Source organism: Notolepis coatsorum, assembly GCF_963971535.1.
Source record: "Notolepis coatsorum genome assembly, chromosome: 4".
Lineage (NCBI taxonomy): Eukaryota > Metazoa > Chordata > Actinopteri > Aulopiformes > Paralepididae > Notolepis > Notolepis coatsorum.
In genome coordinates this window covers 32,640,920-32,662,500 of record NC_140168.1, presented here as the reverse complement: position 1 = coordinate 32,662,500, position 21,581 = coordinate 32,640,920, and the positions used below count along the sequence as shown (strand labels likewise).

Below are 21,581 nucleotides of genomic sequence, written 5' to 3'. Positions count from 1 at the left end.
AGAGTAGGCTATATATAATGGTTAGAGTAGGCTATATATAATGTTTAGAATAGGCTATATAATGGTTAGAGTAGGCTATATAATGGTTAGAGTAGGCTATATATAATGGTTAGAGTAGGCTATATATAATGGTTAGAGTAGGCTATATATAATGGTTAGAGTAGGCTATATATAATGGTTAGAGTAGGCTATATATAATGGTTAGAGTAGGCTATATATAATGGTTAGAGTAGGCTATATATAATGGTTAGAGTAGGCTATATATAATGGTTAGAGTAGACTATATATAATGGTTAGAGTAGGCTATATATAATGGTTAGAGTAGGCTATATATAATGGTTAGAGTAGACTATATATAATGGTTAGAGTAGACTATATATAATGGTTAGAGTAGGCTATATAATGGTTAGAGTAGATTATACATAATGTTTAGAGTAGGCTATATCTAATGGTTAGAGTAGGCTATATATAATGGTTAGAGTAGGCTATATAATGGTTAAAGTAGGCTTAGCTATACATAATGGTTAGAGTAGGCTACACATAATGTTTAGAGTAGGCTATATATAATGGTTAGAGTAGGCTATACATAATGGTTAGAGTAGTCTATATAATGGTTAGAGTAGATTATACATAATGTTTAGAGTAGGCTATATATACTGGTTAGAGTAGTGTATATAATGTTTAGAGTAGGCTATACATAATGGTTAGAGTAGGCTATATATAATGGTTAGAGTAGGCTATATATAATGGTTAGAGTAGGCTATATATAATGTTTATAGTAGGCTATATAATGGTTAGAGTAGACTATATATAATGGTTAGAGTAGACTATATATAATGGTTAGAGTAGACTATATATAATGGTTAGAGTAGACTATATATAATGGTTAGAGTAGGCTATATATAATGGTTAGAGTAGGCTATATATAATGGTTAGATTAGGCTATATATAATGGTTAGAGTAGACTATATATAATGGTTAGAGTAGACTATATATATAATGGTTAGAGTAGGCTATATATAATGGTTAGAGTAGACTATATATAATGGTTAGAGTAGGCTATACATAATGGTTAGAGTAGGCTATATATAATGGTTAGAGTAGGCTATATATAATCGTTAGAGTAGGCTATATATACTGGTTAGAGTAGGCTATATATAATGTTTAGAGTAGGCTATATAATGGTTAGAGTAGGCTATATATAATCGTTAGAGTAGGCTATATATAATGGTTAGAGTAGGCTATACATAATGGTTAGAGTAGGCTATATATAATGGTTAGAGTAGGCTATATATAATGGTTAGAGTAGGCTATATATACTGGTTAGAGTAGGCTATATATAATGTTTAGAGTAGGCTATATAATGGTTAGAGTAGGCTATATATAATCGTTAGAGTAGGCTATATATAATGGTTAGAGTAGGCTATATAATGGTTAGAGTAGGCTATACATAATGGTTAGAGTAGGCTATATAATGGTTAGAGTAGACTATATATAATCGTTAGAGTAGGCTATATATAATGGTTAGAGTAGGCTATATAATGGTTAGAGTAGGCTATACATAATGGTTAGAGTAGGCTATATATAATGTTTAGAGTAGGCTATATAATGGTTAGAGTAGGCTATATATAATGTTTAGAGTAGGCTATATAATGGTTAGAGTAGGCTATATATAATGGTTAGAGTAGGCTATATATAATGTTTAGAATAGGCTATATAATGGTTAGAGTAGGCTATATAATGGTTAGAGTAGGCTATATATAATGGTTAGAGTAGGCTATATATAATGGTTAGCGTAGGCTATATATAATGGTTAGTGTTGTGAAGGGCCAGATTAAACCGAATATATATATTTATTTATATATATATATTTAATTGTATTTGTATATTCTCTAATATTCCCTGATATCCCTTGTATATTCCTTGTACAATATGCATTGAATATCCATTCTAGCCTACTGAACATCCCATAATAGTCTCCATTCTACTATTGGTCGAGACCTTGGTGCCAGGCTGCCATACCCCTCAGACCCAGTTCAAACGTACCGCTCCACATGTACGAACAAGTCCTAGTTCCGCGTAGGAATCTGGCTACCGCACCACTAATGGGACTATTTGTTCATAGTGCGTATATATACTGCGCTACTAAAGTAGGACTTTCTTTTCAGTCCAGTTTCTTACCCTCCAATAGAGTCACAGACGTAAAGCCTCCCCGCGACGCCACGTGTGGGAGTAAGGCCAAGTTCGCCTACCATCGGTATTGAGACATCGTGTATATTAATATTTGAATAGTCATATTTGGCACTATATCGTCGAGTTGGACGTAGTCTATTAAGCTAATAATAGTCTGTTAATATATAGTGCTTCGTGCGGTAAGAATACTACCGTAGTCAGTACCCCATCGTTTCGGGCAGAGAACTGGCTGCTTACCCAGGGTGGTTGACCCCATGTGAAGCTGCACCCGAGGAGCCCCAGAGCCGACGAGCGAGTGGACCTGTATACCGGATTATTCTACCGACGACAGCCCGCCTTCCCAGGCACGGATTATGCTTTGTATACTTTGATTATTCCATGGATAAAGACCCCCGACACTGCCGTGTGTTGGAACCCCCCCCCCCTGGAGAGGACGCAAGGTGAGGAGACGCTCTGCAAGACGAGGTCGCTTCACGTCTCTCCCCCGTGGACCGGAGAGAGCCGGCCCACAAAGAGTCCACCTGCTTTCATCTGTGGTCCAAGGATCGCCGGCGCATTGAACGGCACTACAGTGGGTTCACCTGGGATACCCTTGGCCGGACGAGGCAGCCGGATTCTACCCCCCCCCCCCTCCTACTCCTGTCGGCTTACAAGCGACCGGATTAACCCCCCCTTAGTGTATCCAGTCTTATAATCATTAAAGTATCATTGCTGTTATTCCTTAACTATTCCAGGTCGTATATTTACCACCTGCGCCATCAGAGATTGGACATTCTCTATTGATATACCGACGAATACTCTTTGCCATAAAAGTGCATACTATTTCAATTCATAAATGTAATTAAGTGATTACGTGCTTGCTCTACACACCATTGCTGTGTAGTAATAAACGCATACTTCGACTTCGTACATTTGTGTTGGATCCGTTTCATCTACGTGAGAGTGTTTATGATAATATATTTATGCCGTGTACTGGGTGGCCGAATATTAAGTACAAAGGTAGTGGTAGTAAGTATCATATCTAGTAATACAGTCAGGGAATTGTACCCCTCAGTTACAATTGGTCCTTCGAGCCGGATGGTAATTAGTGTAATATTAATATAGTGTTATTAATATTGAAATGGCCTATGATGAACACTCCACGAAACGATCCTCCTAACCAACGCCCACAGCGCGAACGACGGCTCCCTCAGTACTTAGAGGCTTACGCTGTCAGTCAACAACCTAGTCTTCTACTAACAGTAAACGCGGTAAAACTAGAAAGTAAAAGTATGTCTAACCCCAACGCCCAGACTACCCCGACCATAGAGGCCCCTACGGGCTCTAATGTAACTGACCAAGTTCACGGTGGGGACCAGTGGGAACCAGACATGACTTCACACCCCGCCAGTACTGAAGAAGTAGTCCCCGATGAGTCCCGGGAGGAATACAACGCTACCGAGAGAGAACTCGGCACGGAAGAAGACGGGGAGAGCACCGTGGAGATAGAGCTCCAAGGCTCCGCAAGGAGTACCCCGAGGGAAGGCTCCCCTATACAACCGCCTTCTCCCAGCGAGGCAGAGAGGACCCTACAGCAGGCCTTCCTCATCAGCCTGAACGCCGCTGCTGAACGCGACCGACTGCAGATCCAGCAGCGAAGCGAACACGAGCAGATACGTCTAGAAATAAGACGCATTCAGATGGAAGAGAATGTGGCCCGAGAACGAGCCGGTGCTCAACGGGACGCAGCGCGCGACAGACAGCAGTCGCAACTAATAGAACAGCTGATCAGACGGACAACACCCTCTCCCTCCGCCAGAGGCTCCAGGAACTCGTCTAGACACACCTCCAGGGCGGCATCCCCTAGCCGAGTAAACAACCCTGAACTTGACCAACAGACGAGGTCTATACCCCCCACAGACCACCTCCCCCCACCGGTCCAAGCGAGACCTAGCAACCGGGAAGGAGCAGCATATCCTGTGGAGAGGCTAAACCAGAGACTACAAGCACTGGATGACCTAACTGAAGACGAAGAGGAAGAGGAGGAGAACCACGCCCGAAGACAGCACAGTACTCTACCGGACCAGGAGGTCCGGTACAGCCCAGGCTATACCCCCGCGGAGCTGCGCTACAGACCCCCGACTCTATACACGGGTGAGCACGACGCACGACCCGCACCGAGGAACAGCACCTGGACAAGCGGGCCATGGTACACTGCCGGTACCAGCCCATACCAAGGAGCGGGAGGAGACTCGCCTAGGAGGCCTCTCCCCCAACGCTCGCCGATGTATCCACAGTCAGCGTCATACATTGGCACGCCTATGGTACCCGACTTCACCCAAGAGAACCGGGCCCAGTATACAGAACTCCGCATGTGTCTGGAGACCATGTTGGTGGATGTATTGGATGAACGCCACAAATACTCCATCCTACTGAAGCACTTAAAGGTGCCCCGCGCACATAATATAGCGCTCGCCTACGCGACTTCCACCACCCCATACACAGCAGCGCTGGTAGCATTGGACCAGAGGTATGGGCGCATATGGGATTACGTGATCCAGGAGATCCGACACATCGACCGCTTACCCCCAGCAATAGACAATCGAGCACTGGACGACCTGTCCATCAGAGTGCAGTCCCTGGTAGGGATGTTGGGAGCGCAAAGAGAGAAGGGGAGGCATGAACTTTACGCCAACTCAAATGTGGAAAGGATTCTGGAGAAGCTGCCGCCCGCTCGTCAGGAGCGCTTTAGGCAGCAGAGGGACCACAGAGACCCGAATGGCCCCGAACCGAACCTCCTCGATCTAGCAGACTTCCTGGCGAGAGAAGTCAGCAGCCTACGGCTAGATACATTCGGACGGAGCACCCCTGGCTCCAGAGAAGGAACCAGACGACTAAATGATGGAAGAAGATCGGCGACTGTGATGCACCAATCGGAGTCAGTACCGAGCAGCAGGAGCCACAGTACCCCCTCCAGAACGGAGAAGTGGAAGATAGTGTGCCCCTACTGTGAGAAAGAACACTGGCTAGCGCAATGTGACTCCTTCCCCAAGCTGAACGCGGAGGAAGCAGGTCAATGGATAAAGTCCAACAAGCGCTGCTTTCGCTGTGCGCGCTCACACATGGCAGCCGAATGCCGCTTAAAGAAAAGGTGCACCAAGTGCGATGGAGCCCATCTGGACATACTTCACGACAGTAACAGACGGCGCCCTTCACCTGCACCATCCAGCCGCAAAGCGAGCGTCATGTACATCGATCCCGCCAGCAGCAGTGGAGCCCGAGTACTCCTAAAAGTAGTGCGTGTGACACTAAGCTACCAGAATAAAGTCCTGGACACTTACGCCGTCCTCGATGACGGGTCAGAGAAGACCCTGCTGCTCGCCTCCGCTGCGGCCCAGCTAGGGCTGCGGGGAAGCGAAACCCAAATGACAATTCGGACAATAAGACGAGATTTGAAGACGATAAAGGGCGAGAATGTCTCATTCTCTATCGCAGCAAGCGGCCAGCCTGAGCGACGGTACCAGATTGCAGACGCTTTCACCAGCCAAGAAATAGGACTGTCGCGGTACACATACCCCGTCGCCAAGCTGATGGAGAAATATGCACATCTGCGCAAGTTACCGATCCCGCTCATAGACAATGCTATGCCGACCCTGTTGATAGGCTCCGACCATGCAGACCTCATTGTCCCGATAGACCGGGTTCATACCGGACCCCGAGGCTGTCCTGCAGCAGTCGAGACCCGTTTGGGATGGACTCTCCAAGGCCCGCTCGCCAAATCTCTCAACCGAAGTACAGCCACTAGATGTCTCCACTCCCGAGTCACGGAGGGAGAAACCGCACTCCTGCAATACGTAGAGCGGCTATGGACCTTGGAACAAATGCCCTTTAAGAACGGAAAGAAAGACATTCGCTCTAAAGATGACATTTACGCCATTCACCTCCTCGAGACAGGGACCAAGAGAGTCCCGGTCAACGGCGTGTTGAGATACGCCACGCCACTCCTGCGGCGAGAAGGAATGCCTACTTTCCACGCCAAGACAGACGCCACAGAACGGTACCTGCTGAACACGGAGCGGCGCTTAGCCAAGAACCCCGCCCAAGAGAGTGTATACCGCGCTGAGATTGAGAAGCTCATCACAGCGGGACACGTCACAAAGATGGACATTAAAGAGGCTGACCAGACCACTGAATCGTGGTACGTGCCCCACCACAAGGTCCATCACAACGGTAAAGACCGCATAGTATTTAACTGCAGCTACCAGATCGGATCCCAAAATCTAAATAAAGAGTTACTGCCCGGTCCCACACTCGGCCCCTCCCTACTCGGCGTTCTACTCCGCTTCCGCCAGGAAAAGGTGGCCATCAGCGGGGACATTAAAGGAATGTTCCTGCAGGTGAGATTAGTAGAGGCGGACAAGCCCCTGTTACGGTTCCTATGGAGAGAGAAGCCAGGAGATGAGCACCCAGCCATCTACCAATGGGAAGTCCTCCCCTTCGGAACGACGTGCAGCCCCTGCTGTGCTACATTTGCACTACAGAAACATGTAGCAGAGGACCCAGCAGCGGACGAAGAGGTCCGACACAGCGTAAAGAACAGCTTCTACGTAGACAACTGTCTACAAAGCCTTTCAACCCAAGAAGAAGCCGAGGCTCTCCTGATTAAACTCCGCGCCTCATTGATCAAAGGCGGCTTTGATCTCAGGCAGTGGGCCAGCAGCGATCCGCAAGTACTGCGCAGCCTCTCCTCCGAGGACAAGGCAGCCAGCAGCGAGACCTGGATGGCTACAATCCCGGGAGAAGCCCAGGAGATGACCCTGGGATTGGTGTGGCGATTCAAAACAGATTCGCTTCACTACAGACACAAGCCCCTGACTACGGAGCAGGGAAGGCCGGCGGCGGCGCCGACCACCAGACGGAGTGTGTACACAACACTCGCCCGACAATATGACCCGCTAGGATGTATTCTACCGTACACCACCAGGGCAAAAATGATTGTACGAGCATTGTGGGACAAGGACCAGGGCTGGGACGACCCCATTCCCGCACACCTTGCATCCACCTGGAGAGAGTGGGAGATGGAGCTCCACTCACTCCCAGGCGTTAATATGCGCCGAAGCTACTTCCCACCCACGGTGAGGCCAGAGACATGTAAAATGGACTTACACGTCTTCAGTGACGCCTCAGAGGTCGCATACGGATCAGTAGCCTACTTGCGGGCCCAAGACCAGGGGGGAGAGATCTACACAGCATTTGTCCTCGCCCGCTCGAGAATAGCCCCACGCAAGCAACAATCTATCCCACGTCTAGAGCTCTGCGCAGCCCTAGCCGGAGCGCACCTAGCCACGCTCATCCAACGTGAGCTCACCATACCGGTGTCTAGAACAATCCTGTGGTCAGATTCCACGACGGTACTCGCCTGGATCAAATCGGACTCATGCAAGTACAAAGTCTTCGTGGGAGTCAGAGTCACCGAGATTCAAGACTTAACCGAAGAGTTAACCGGAGAAACAGAGTGGCGCTACGTTGATACAAAACAGAACCCAGCTGATGTCATCACCCGGGGGATGCCCCTGGATGACCTCACCCGTCGCAATGTCTACAGTGACGGCCCCGCATTCCTAAGACTCCCGGAAGGACAGTGGCCCATGCCTATCCCGAGGGAAGCAAGTCCAGAGGAGGTGGAAATTAAGAAGTCTGTGTTCTGTGGATTGAGCACCGTAGCCTCCACCGACCCTAACATAGACGATTGCACGTCCATAGAGAGTGCACAACAAAGAACATTCCTGCGGTACCACCCGGAGTGCAAGTCCCCCGCTGATATGTCAGCAGCTAACTACGAGGAAGCAGAATTGCTTCTACTGCAGCGAGCCCAGAGAGACTCGTTCCCCGATGAATTGGCCTGTCTACAGGGAGGAAAGCCCGTCCCATCCGACAGCAGATTAATTCATCTGGCCCCCGAGAGCGACGCTCATACCCTCATCAGAGTGGGTGGTCGCCTACGCAGAGCCCCCAATCTACCGGATGACATTAAATACCCGATCGTATTGAACAGCCGACACAAGGTCACAGAGCTGATTATAAAGAAATACGATGAGGATGTACATCACGCAGGAGCAGAAAGAGTCTTCGCGGAAATCAGACGTCGTTACTGGATCCTACAAGGAAGAGAGGCGGTACGACGCTTCCAGCGAACATGTCTAGACTGCCGCAAGTGGCGCGCGCAGCCCAGCATACCAAGGATGGCTGACCTTCCTCCATGTCGCCTCCGAATCGGTGACAAGCCATTCCACTCAACGGGGATGGACTGCTTTGGCCCGCTGCACATAAAGAAAGGAAGAGGAACCGAGAAGCGGTGGGGTATTGTATTCAAATGCATGACCACCAGAGCGATACACATCGAGCTTCTCCCGACCATGAGCACAGACTCATTCCTTATGGCCTTCCGAAGATTCACATCACGGAAAGGAAGACCGTCTACCCTATTGTCCGATCATGGGACAAACTTCAAAGGCGGCGAAAGAGAGCTGAGAGAGAGCTTCCAAGCTATGGGCCCAGAACTTAAGACCCACCTCGCTCCAGCACAGGTTGATTTCCAATTCAACCCCCCAAACGCACCCCACTTCGGTGGCACTTGGGAACGAGAAGTGCGCTCCATAAAGACAGCCCTGTACGCAGTACTTGGGGCCCAGACTGTGGCGGAAGAAGTCCTAATGACAGTCCTCACGGAGATTGAGGGAGTACTTAACTCGAAGCCCCTCGGATATGTCTCCAGTGATGTGGCGGATATCGACCCAGTTACCCCCAACACACTCCTGATGGGGCGGCTAGATCCTGCATTACCCCAGACAATGTACCGGCCTGAAGAAGCGAACGGCCGACGAATGTGGAGGTACAGCCAAGTATTAGCCGACAAGTTTTGGAACAGTTTCCTACTGCACTACCTACCGTCTCTACAGACCCGCCAGAAGTGGGTAAAGGAGAGAGACAATTTGACAGAAGGAACAGTCGTCATGATTATTGATCAATCACTGCCCAGAGCTATGTGGCCGGCCGGCCGCGTAAGCAAAGTGATCACCGGTGCCGACGGCAAGGTCCGAGCAGCTGAAGTGCTCGTCCAGGGTCGCGCTTACACCCGTCCCGTGGCGAGGCTCATCGAACTGCCTCGACTCCCAGACACAATCGATGATGACCATGACCCTACAACCCTATGACTTTGTGAAGTTGACTGACCCCTACAGCAAACCCTTATGTGTAAATAGACAACGCGATTAATCTGTCTCTGTTTAACTGATTAGGTCTGGGACCTATTCAGGGGGTGGCTGTTGTGAAGGGCCAGATTAAACCGAATATATATATTTATTTATATATATATATTTAATTGTATTTGTATATTCTCTAATATTCCCTGATATCCCTTGTATATTCCTTGTACAATATGCATTGAATATCCATTCTAGCCTACTGAACATCCCATAATAGTCTCCATTCTACTATTGGTCGAGACCTTGGTGCCAGGCTGCCATACCCCTCAGACCCAGTTCAAACGTACCGCTCCACATGTACGAACAAGTCCTAGTTCCGCGTAGGAATCTGGCTACCGCACCACTAATGGGACTATTTGTTCATAGTGCGTATATATACTGCGCTACTAAAGTAGGACTTTCTTTTCAGTCCAGTTTCTTACCCTCCAATAGAGTCACAGACGTAAAGCCTCCCCGCGACGCCACGTGTGGGAGTAAGGCCAAGTTCGCCTACCATCGGTATTGAGACATCGTGTATATTAATATTTGAATAGTCATATTTGGCACTATATCGTCGAGTTGGACGTAGTCTATTAAGCTAATAATAGTCTGTTAATATATAGTGCTTCGTGCGGTAAGAATACTACCGTAGTCAGTACCCCATCGTTTCGGGCAGAGAACTGGCTGCTTACCCAGGGTGGTTGACCCCATGTGAAGCTGCACCCGAGGAGCCCCAGAGCCGACGAGCGAGTGGACCTGTATACCGGATTATTCTACCGACGACAGCCCGCCTTCCCAGGCACGGATTATGCTTTGTATACTTTGATTATTCCATGGATAAAGACCCCCGACACTGCCGTGTGTTGGAACCCCCCCCCCTGGAGAGGACGCAAGGTGAGGAGACGCTCTGCAAGACGAGGTCGCTTCACGTCTCTCCCCCGTGGACCGGAGAGAGCCGGCCCACAAAGAGTCCACCTGCTTTCATCTGTGGTCCAAGGATCGCCGGCGCATTGAACGGCACTACAGTGGGTTCACCTGGGATACCCTTGGCCGGACGAGGCAGCCGGATTCTACCCCCCCCCCCTCCTACTCCTGTCGGCTTACAAGCGACCGGATTAACCCCCCCTTAGTGTATCCAGTCTTATAATCATTAAAGTATCATTGCTGTTATTCCTTAACTATTCCAGGTCGTATATTTACCACCTGCGCCATCAGAGATTGGACATTCTCTATTGATATACCGACGAATACTCTTTGCCATAAAAGTGCATACTATTTCAATTCATAAATGTAATTAAGTGATTACGTGCTTGCTCTACACACCATTGCTGTGTAGTAATAAACGCATACTTCGACTTCGTACATTTGTGTTGGATCCGTTTCATCTACGTGAGAGTGTTTATGATAATATATTTATGCCGTGTACTGGGTGGCCGAATATTAAGTACAAAGGTAGTGGTAGTAAGTATCATATCTAGTAATACAGTCAGGGAATTGTACCCCTCAGTTACAGTTAGAGTAGGCTATATATAATTGTTAGAGTAGGCTATATAGACTAATTGGAAATTGACCGTTTTAAAAACTGTTGTTTTTATCAAAAGTTAAAAGTTAGGCATGTTTTATTGATTGATTGATTTTTATTGTGGAGTAAAAGACAGCATCCAAGGGATAAAAACATGAGAAAGTGCAAGCACTTATTTCTATCATGGTCCCTGATTTTGGACATGGACAGACATTGTAACTGAGGGGTTACAAAACCCTGACTGTATTAAAGATTGTGATAGATTAAACCACTACTACTTATTATTATTATTACTTGCCAGACAGTACAGTTAAATATGGCTGACACTCAGAATAGACGGCACGGTGACAAGGAGATATCATTTACAGTATTTATTATTATGCATCCAATATACAAATGGGAATGACTTGGTCGCTCTTTTATGGCGAATAATATGAGAAAGTCAGCGAGTAGCAAAGTCAGTGGGAATGAATAATTCCTAAGCTAGGTATACTAGACCAAACGCCGCCTGGCGTGGGATGGCAATATAGGGGGGCAAACGAGGGTACCGCTGGAGACAGGTGATATCCTCCCAGAGTTGTAAGCTCCAGGGGAAGGAAGAAGGTACGGATACTCAGGCTGTTCACTTGAAGAAAAGGGGTTCTCATACGGATCCAGTCTTTATAATCCAAGTGCTCAGTAGCAAGGTAATAGCTGTAATCCAATGCTCGATAGCAATGATGATAGCCAGCCAGCTTCGTCCTCGAAGCTAGCCCGAGGTAAGATCTTCAAGGTAGTTAAATCCAAACGACAGTGGGTATTAACGATGCTCTTCTCCACGGTAGTACGTTCCACAATCACTATAATCCAACCAATAATGGTTCTACAATATCGCCGCGGTAGGTTCCAATGTGCACATGTCCAATAGTTCTGCTACTAGGCCCTCCTCGTGTGCTGGCACTAATTACTAAGTCCACACACACTTGCTAAGGTTCACACTAGTTACTAAACGAACGAACTGCTTGTTAATGCTGCACACCGAACAAACTGCTGTAATACGATTCACACTAAATGACGACTCTTTACTTCACATTAAGTTAGGTCGAACTTGACTCTGCTATACGCTAGGTGCAGCTACTGCTGTTGCATTACTCCGGACGAACTTCACGTTACTTCACACACGAACGCCGAACTCGTACTTCACCGAACTGCTACTGTTCGCGCTTTCTACGATATATATACTTAGAGGGCTTTCTAGTGCCCAGCCTCAGCTCTTGTCTGGAATCAATGCGCTGGCACCAGGCATGTCCCAACTTGTCCAGACTCGCCTTTGAACCTGTCTCAGGGGCGCGGTCCTTGGCGCCGCGAACGTCAAGGGCATTATCCAATGAGGAAAGCGAATAATGCTATGATTCAAACGGAGGCTTAAAGGGATATAGCTTATATATATAAATAATATACAAGTTATATAAAACAATAAAACGTAGATTCTCAGTGTTAATCTGGCCCTTCACAACAGACATCATAAAACATAGAGCATTATAATAAAACATAATAAAACAGAGCATCATAATAAAACATAGAGCATCATAATAAAACATAGATCATCATAATAAAAAACAGAGCATCATAATAAAAACATATAGCAACCCCATAAAACACTCCCTACCCTCTCCTTCCTAGACGTGGCTATTCTATACTTCACTGGCTAGCCATTTCTTTGTGGCACGTCTAAAGCTTCCCCCCTCTTCGATGTTTTTCAGGGCCACTGGAAGCTTGTTCCATTCCAGTGCTGCAGAATATAAAAAAGTATTTGTGCCCATTAGTGAGTTGAATTTTGGCAGAATAAAATCCGTACTGCTCCTTCTAGTGGAGTATGAATGATTGTCACGGAATCGATGAAAGTAATTGGATAGATATTTCGGACCTGTATTTTGAGCTATCTTGTGTGTGAGACCTAATTTGATGTGAATTACCCTTTTATTGACCGGAAGCCAGTTTAGTTGCCTAAAGAAAGTTTACTTTTACCTTGCCAAAACGCGGGATCCAATGACATCAATATTCAGTTTCCCCCAAATCTCTGCAATGGTGTTACGCTCAGCATGTGTCCACTCAACCATGGTGTTTTCATTCCAACAGTGTCTCACGTTGGCAACTAATCAAACAAGAACAATAATATTAGAAGGACGACCACTTAAGCATCGTGCACGGCAATGGATATAACTCCAATCTACAGCCATCTGGCCTTATCAAGGACCACCACCACCACTTACAGCTACACCGTGCCAAGTCTAACCATTTATTTAAATAAACAACTCACAGTAGCACCCACTTTACTCACTTTAGACACTTTAACACACTTTATATTTATTGGTAAAGAGATTTGCCCTACAATCCATACCTCATACACCTTACCCTAAGTTGTACCCCATCCCAGTTCTGCATTGTACTGTATACTGTATTGTAACTCAGTTACTAATTTCTTTTCTACTCTGTATTGTATATTGTATATATGTATATTGATGAACACTTTTGTTTACACTTTGTTTACGTACTTTTGACTTTCTATTTTATACTTTATCTAGCACACTCTCAGGCGCAAAACAGAAAAAAGCATTTCATATAAAAGTATTCTGTATTTTTGTATGACACCTAATAAATAAACTTGAACTTGAAGTCAACGTGACCTCAGGAGAAATATCAACATCTCACACTGAGTCAGTTCAATACGGTAGTCTAGAATCAATGAAGTCGGCTACAATAGTTCAGGGGGGTGGGGGGGGGGGTGGGGGGTGGGGGGTAATGAATTGGCATGAATGCAGTCACTGTGATGTGGATGGAAGTCAGTCAGGCCGCTGTAGAAAACTATCTTGACTTTCTGAGCAGCGCCACCCTTTGAAAGCTCCAATAGTTTACATTTCCCCCTTGATAAGCATTTAGAAACAGCCCAAAGCTTAGAACACAGCTGTGGTACAAACATAAGAAATAATTACATCAGTCACAAGTTGAAATAGTCGACCAATGCAGATCTCACCCCCTCCAAATGTACAGTCTCAACCCCACCGTACGTATATTTCTCTCCCACCCACCCAATCAATCAATTCTAGTTTTCTTCAGATAAGATAAAATATTCCTTTATTGATCCCCTTGGGGAAATTCAGGCATCATAGCAGCATGGGGGAGGGGAGGTACAGGTAGTAAAAACAAGCAGTGTAAACAATATCTTCTTTCGTGTAACGTCAGAGGTCCAACTCTGTTACTTGTAGCCATGCCCTTAACTCTGGTCCCACATCAAAGAGGCTGGCTTCCGAGGGTGGTTTGTATAGGGGGCAGATGGTCAGGATGTGGTCAACAGTCTGCTCAGGGTCTCCACACTCACATGCAGCGCTGTCTGCCAGGCCCCACTTATTTAATGATGCTTTAAAGCGACCAACCCCAGATCTTAAACGGTTCAGCAGAACCCATTGCCGGCGTGGAAGATCGTCTCCTGTGGCGCCATCTCCTGGATCCCAGATGTAGTGGTGGATACGGGTTGGCCCAGCACTCTCCCACTCTCTCTTCCAGGCTGCCGCCAGCCATCCATTTCTGGATAGGTCCTCAGTGGTGGAACGGAGCATCTCTTGTGCCACCTTGTTGTAGGGGTGGCGGGACTTGAGTCTGCTCATAGGTGCTGTTGTTGTTGTGGTGTTGTGTAGGATGTGCCAGTCATGCTTCACTGCCTTCCTTGCTAGGGCGAGAGTGGCAGCCTCTCGTCGTAGGCCAGCTGGTGCGATTCCTGCAAGGACTGGCAGCAGGAAGACGGGTGTAGCCTTCAGGCATCCAGTGATGATCCGGAGGGCGGTGTTAGTAGCCGCATCAACTTTTTTAACGTGTGGGCTTCTGCTCCAGACTGGGGCACAGTACTCCGCTGCCGAGAAGACCAGGGCTTTGGTGGATATCCGAAGGGTCTTGGCAGTGGCTCCCCAGGTTGTACCTGCGAGGCGTCGGATCAGCGCAACCCTTGATGTTGTCTTTGCCCTGACATCTTCGAGGTGTTGTTTGAAGGACAGTGTCCTTTTTAGGTTCCTAGTAGTTGTAGTTGGATGTCTGGCATGCAGTCCCTGCCCACTGTTTCAAGAACCAATGCTTCTTGAAACTGATCCCCCCACCCCACTTTGTTGTGAGTTTTAATAAAGCCGTGGAAACAGTGATTTTGTACTTTTCTTCAGATTGCAGAATGGGTACAATACACACAGTACAGCTCAATACACACAATTGTTATGGGGATGTAGACCAGAGAAAGACTTTTGTCTTGTTTACATCAGGGTCCCCCATTTTCAATTCATCATAGCATATATGACATACATGACATACAGATAGACATGTATGTATAGTCATGTATAGTATACGTTTTCATTCATTCACTGTAATGTACATGTACCTTATATGTGACAAATAAAATAACATCTCAGTTAAGGCAACTCAAAATTATGTTCTACACCAATATATCTTTCACCCAGAGTGAAAATTGTGTAGTCCGCCGAGGTGGGAACGGGGTGAAACAATACAGCCTTCACTTTACGGCCTATAGGGACATTTTATTTCAATGATGCAGTCATCAGACACCATCCCATCTGGAGAGCCACGAGCAGGCCGCTGTCAGAATAGAATAGAATAGATCTTTATTGTCATTGTTACAGTTGTTACAACGAAATTTAAAATGCAGCCCTAGGTGCTAGTAAAAATATAAAAACACAGTCCTAAACATAGTATATTATATAAAAACAGGAGTAAGGCATAAATAACATTAACATAAACAGGGGGGGTGTAAAAGATAATTGCACTATCCCTTAATGTTGTGTGTGCGTGGGGGGGGGGGGGGGGGTGCAAGGGAGACTGTTGTTTTAAATTTTAGCTGAGTTTAGTGAACATATGGCCCTAGGATAAAAGCTAAACTTCAGTCTGTTAGTCCGGGTGGGCATGACGCTGAAACGCCTGCCCGAGCGCAGCCATATGAGGTGTTTGTTGCCCGGGTGGTGTGGGTCTTTCAGTATTTTTACTGCTTTTTTAAGGCAGCGAGAGTTGTATAGTCCTTCCAGTGAGGGGAGAGGGCAGCCGATAATTTTCTGGGCCGAGTTGACGACCCTCTGGAGCGCCTTCCTCTGCGGCTGTGCAGCTGAGGAACCACACGTTGATGCAGTAGGTGAGGATGCTTTCCACGGAGCAGCGGTAAAAAGACACAAGCAGGTCTTGTCTGAGGTGGTAATTTCTCAGTATTCTCAGGAAGTAGAGTCTCTGCTGTGCCTTTTTCACAATCGCCTTGGTGCTGGTACTCCAGGTCAGGTCATCCTCCAGGTGGACACCCAGGAACTTGATGACCGAGACTCTCTCCACGCATCCCCCGTCGATGTACAGGGGCATATGTCGGTCTTCTTCCACCTGTAGTCCACGATCATCTCCTGTGTCTTTAGTTTATTCAGCTGCAGGTTGTTATTTTTGCACAGGGCTGACAGCTGCTCTACTTCATCGCGGTACACGGTCTCGTCGCCTTTTGAGATGCAGCCCACCACGGTGGTGTCGTCAGTCATCATGCCTGCAAAAAAGAAAAATTGTAAAATGTATGAAGCACAATCTCAGGAAGCTCATACAGAACCAAGTGTTTCACTGTAATGTACATGTACCTTATATGTGACAAATAAAACAAAACTTTAATTCATTATATTGTTTAAAATATATAAATCAGTACTACTGAGGTCGCATTCAATTTTCGAGGGACCATAACGTTAACTTGACAGCAATGTGGATATGCTTTATTTGAGCAGTTGCTACTGTAACGTTACCTTAGTTGATTGTCGCTCTGACATAACTACAGTAAACAAACTAACGTTAAACCTAAGTTAACTTACCAGTAAATTCAGTACAGCAACAGACAGCTGAAATCCACAGGACAGCCTGATCACAATAATCGACGGTCCAGTTACATTTCCCCCAACCAGAGCCTAACTAGAGCCACAGTCTGCGAATCAGAGGCAGAGTAGGGGCGGGTTTTTGGGGCCAGCATGTTGGGTTGTCTCAACGTAAATAATAATACTGTACATCTCAGCTGATTATCCATAAAAAACGCACGTTAATCGAAAATACCACACCATTACTGTACCAATGACAGTCAAATAATCAACAGAAAAGCATTACATTGCAAAATAATATGTCCATGTCTGTAGTGTGTGTCGCACACACACACACACACACACACACACACAGCGGTGCGCTGGATGGATATAATTCCAACTTGACTTTGCACCTCCTGGCGGCACAAAACAGAAGCCGCACCCACCCTAATAAAATCATTTGACGAGGGCGTTAACGGGGCGGTAGAGGCCGTTGGAATGACGGTAGAAGGGATCTTCATTTCCAATGCTGGATCTGTAGTCGGATTTTCAGAAAATAGGGCTTAACTCTTTGAGCGCCATCGACTTTCCCCATCTGTACTTTCTTGACCATTTTCACGATATTTCACAATCTTTGCGGAGCTATTGTATATTCTATATTATAGCTATGGAGACAATAGTATGGTGTCAGGATCCTAGGCCCGGTCCTGGCTGGACTGGGCAGGATGGTAACACTGGGCAGTACCCGCCACCTAACTTTGGGCAATGCCCTCTATCTGACATTGGCCCTCGGCCTGACATTGGCGCCCTACCACCCTCTAGTGGTGACAAACAATCGGTGCGCTCCAGTACACTGGACATCCTGACTACTGTGTTAACAATAATTAATAGTTTGATTAATGTGGTGTCATGGTGTGTACTGTCATTGTCTTTCCCTTCCCTGGTGTGATGTCATGCACTGTTTTTGGGTTGTTAGGAGTTGCCTTTGTGTTTAGTTGTGTTTAGTTGTTCTTTGCTTATTGTCTAGGGGTTGTTTGTGATTCTGTGTTGGCCAGGTGTTCTTAATTGTTAATTAGTTGGGGTATATAGGGTTCTGTCTGTCCTCCCTTCTGTGTGGCGACATTCCTCCACGTCGTGTTGCACCGTTCTCCCTCTAGTAAGTCTTAGTGTTTGTTGTTTTGTATTGTGAAGTTTGTTATTTAGTTTCTGTATTTTCCTTGTATTGCACTGGATTCTACAGTAAACATCATTCTCCAAGCTTCACTCCTCGCCTCTGCCTCCTCCATTCCTTCCCTTTCTGTATTATTGCATTCTACCTAACCCCATCGTGACAGAATGTCGCCACCAACATTAACGAATGCAGCAGGAAAGGCAAGCGATACCATCACCGTAGTCCTGGCCCTGATGGCCGGTGACATGAAGAGTTACTCACTGGCCAAATGGGGGTTCCTACTCCGGAAGATCGACCAGGTCGCCACTGAGAACCCGACACTGCAGACGGCGATGTGGGAGATGGCTGAACATGTTGCTGTCCTCATGGAGAAGCATAAGCCGAAGGCTAGTGTAGCTAGCCTGCCGACTGTTCTCAGGCTTACGGTCAGCCTAGATCCTCCCACAGCCGCTGAGGTTGCTCGGATGTCCATCGCCGGTCGGACGTCCACAGCTAACCTAGCTCCGCCGGTTAGCTTAGTGTCAAGAGCTAACCAGCCACTCCCAGCTAACCTAGCTCCGCCCGTTAGCTTCATGCCAATAGCTAACCAGCCACTCCCAGCTAACCTAGCTCCGCCCGTTAGCTTTGTGCCAATTGCTGACCGGCTGTTCCCCGTTAGCACAGCTCCTCCTGTTAGCTCCGCCACTATAGATGGCCAGACGTCCCCAGTTGGTACAGCTCTACCCGTTAGCTCCGCTCATACAGCTAACCAGACGTCCACAGCTAACATAGCTCCGCCGGTTAGCTTAGTGTCAAGAGCTAACCAGCCACTCCCAGCTAACCTAGCTCCGCCCGTTAGCTCCGTTTCAATAGCTAACCGGCCGTTTCAAGCTAGCACAGTCTCCACTGCCAGACTAGGCTCCAGGTTCAGGGTGAGCCTAGTATCTGAGACAGACCAGATGTCTCCAGCTAGCACAGTCTCCACTGCCAGACTAGGCTCCAGGTTCAGGGTGAGCCTAGTACCGGAGACGGACCAGATGTCCCAAGCTAGCCAGGCATCCCCAGCTAACATAGCTCCGCCCGTTAGCCCCGTCCCAATAGCTAACCGGCCGTCCCCAGTTAGCACAGCCCCGCCTGTTAGCCCCGCTACAGTAGCTAACCAGACGCCCACTGCCAACCTAGGCTCCAGGTTCAGGGTGAGCCTGGTAGCGGAGACAGACCAGATGTCTCCAGCTAGCACAGTCTCCACTGCCAGACTAGGCTCCAGGTTCAGGGTGAGCCTAGTACCTGAGACGGACCAGATGTCCCAAGCTAGCCAGGCATTTTCAGCTAGCACAGTTCCCACAGTGAGTCCAGGGCCCACAGTTAGCCTAGCCCCCGAGGCTAGTATGGCTAGTAAGGCCTCCACAGCTGGTCCAGCTTCCACGCCCAGTCCAGCCTCAGCTCTGGGTCCTGGCTCCTCATCCCCGGATCCTACACCACGCCTCGCCGCCGAGACCGATCCGGTCTCCACGCCCTGCCCGGCCTCTCCACCTGGTCCGGCTGCCGTGCCGGCTCCCGGCTCTTCGACGGATCCTGGCTCCCCGTCTGGTCCAGCTCTGCGCCGTGATCGGCGTCCTGGTCCTCGCCGTGGTCTCCGCCGGGGTCTTCGCCGGGGCCTGCGTGGGATCCTGCTCCGGGGGTCGTCGCCGCCGCACCTCCATTCCGGCTCTCCTGAACCGGTCCCTAGTCCGGCGGCTGGAGGGCTTCTCGTCCGGGATCCGGCTCCAGGGTCCAGCTCCCCTTCCCGGGCTTCTACACCTGTACCCACCCCCCCTCGTCGGGCCTCGCTTCCCAGGTCCAGCCCTTCTCGTCGGGCCTCGGTTCTCAGGTTCTGCCCCCCTCCCCGGGTCTCGGTGCCCATCCCCACCCCCCCTCGTCGGACCTCTGTTCCCAGGTCCAGTCCTCCTCCCCGGGCCTCTGTTCCCATCCCCACCCCCCCTCTCCGGGCATCTGCGCCCGTTTTCTACCCCCCTGGCTGCTATGCCCCTCCTGGGTTTTTCGTTCAGCCTCCTGGTCCCTCGTCTTCGGGTCCTCTCCCTGGGTCCTCTCCGGGGTTCCGGCTTCCTCCCTCACCTGCTTATGGACGTTGTTTTCGGGTGTCTGGAAGCCACCCGTTGAGGGGGGGGTACTGTCAGGATCCTAGGCCCGGTCCTGGCTGGACTGGGCAGGATGGTAACACTGGGCAGTACCCGCCACCTAACTTTGGGCAATGCCCTCTATCTGACATTGGCCCTCGGCCTGACATTGGCGCCCTACCACCCTCTAGTGGTGACAAACAATCGGTGCGCTCCAGTACACTGGACATCCTGACTACTGTGTTAACAATAATTAATAGTTTGATTAATGTGGTGTCATGGTGTGTACTGTCATTGTCTTTCCCTTCCCTGGTGTGATGTCATGCACTGTTTTTGGGTTGTTAGGAGTTGCCTTTGTGTTTAGTTGTGTTTAGTTGTTCTTTGCTTATTGTCTAGGGGTTGTTTGTGATTCTGTGTTGGCCAGGTGTTCTTAATTGTTAATTAGTTGGGGTATATAGGGTTCTGTCTGTCCTCCCTTCTGTGTGGCGACATTCCTCCACGTCGTGTTGCACCGTTCTCCCTCTAGTAAGTCTTAGTGTTTGTTGTTTTGTATTGTGAAGTTTGTTATTTAGTTTCTGTATTTTCCTTGTATTGCACTGGATTCTACAGTAAACATCATTCTCCAAGCTTCACTCCTCGCCTCTGCCTCCTCCATTCCTTCCCTTTCTGTATTATTGCATTCTACCTAACCCCATCGTGACAGTATGGCTCATTTGACAGACACTATTTCTAGTCCAACATGTAAAAAAGAGTTTGTTTCTAAATACCTTCGTTCAGGGCGGCTGGGTGGCGCAGCGGACATTGCGCTCGTCACCAACGCAAGAGACACCGGGTTCGACTCTGGCTGTCGGCGTTGCCTCCGGCTTGGGCCAGCCGTCATACGAACTCAATTGGCAGAGTTAGCGGGTGGAAGTCGAAGGGTGGTAATCTGGACGTTGTGGACAGCGACTCCTACAGGTCGGTCAGGGCGCCTGCACAGCGAGGGAGGGAGATGGTGGGGGTAGTGTGAGCCTCCCACACGTTACACCTCGCCAATGAGAGTCCGCGCTGGCAGGTGAAAAGATGTGACAGGCTGCCTCCTCGTGTATCGGAGGGGACACGTGATGCAAGGCTTCTATCCTCCCTACAACCGGCCAGTGGGAGGCATATGCAAGCAACGTTCAAGACAGGGGAGGGGAGAATTGGCACAGTGGAATTGGGATGGGAGAAAAAGAGAAAAAGTGGATCAAAAAAAATAAATACCTTCGTTCGTTCACAATTCCAAGCTAAACATTGCCTCGTTTCACAAAAATCCCGGCTGGTTTTCCATATCGTCAGATAAAGTGTGTTTTGCGCAGCGTATGCGCAAATCTCACGGCTGCTCGCTTGAAACCTATATTATTGCCAGGTCAAAGGTAAACGCATGACCTTGTTTCTTAACAAAGCCGGGATCTTAGTGACGTGCAGAACATCATAAGAAATAACCACAAGTTAATAAGTGGCGCAGTGGGCAAGGCGCTCGCCACTAACGCAGGATATGCTGAGTTCGAG

The 21,581-nt window shown here is 48.1% G+C and overlaps 1 protein-coding gene across 1 annotated transcript in view; it reads right to left on the bottom strand.

The window, feature by feature from the left end:
* The window catches only part of LOC311227315 (hemoglobin subunit beta-1-like), a 34,442-nt gene extending 21,358 nt beyond the window's left edge, over nucleotides 1-13,084 (bottom strand). The window contains exon 1 of the mRNA XM_084312920.1: nucleotides 12,946-13,084. Within this exon, the coding sequence (XP_084169046.1) occupies nucleotides 12,946-12,973 (28 nt within the window). The 5' untranslated portion in view covers nucleotides 12,974-13,084. The remainder of the gene's footprint in view (nucleotides 1-12,945) is intronic.
* Between the last annotated feature and the right edge of the window lie 8,497 nt (nucleotides 13,085-21,581).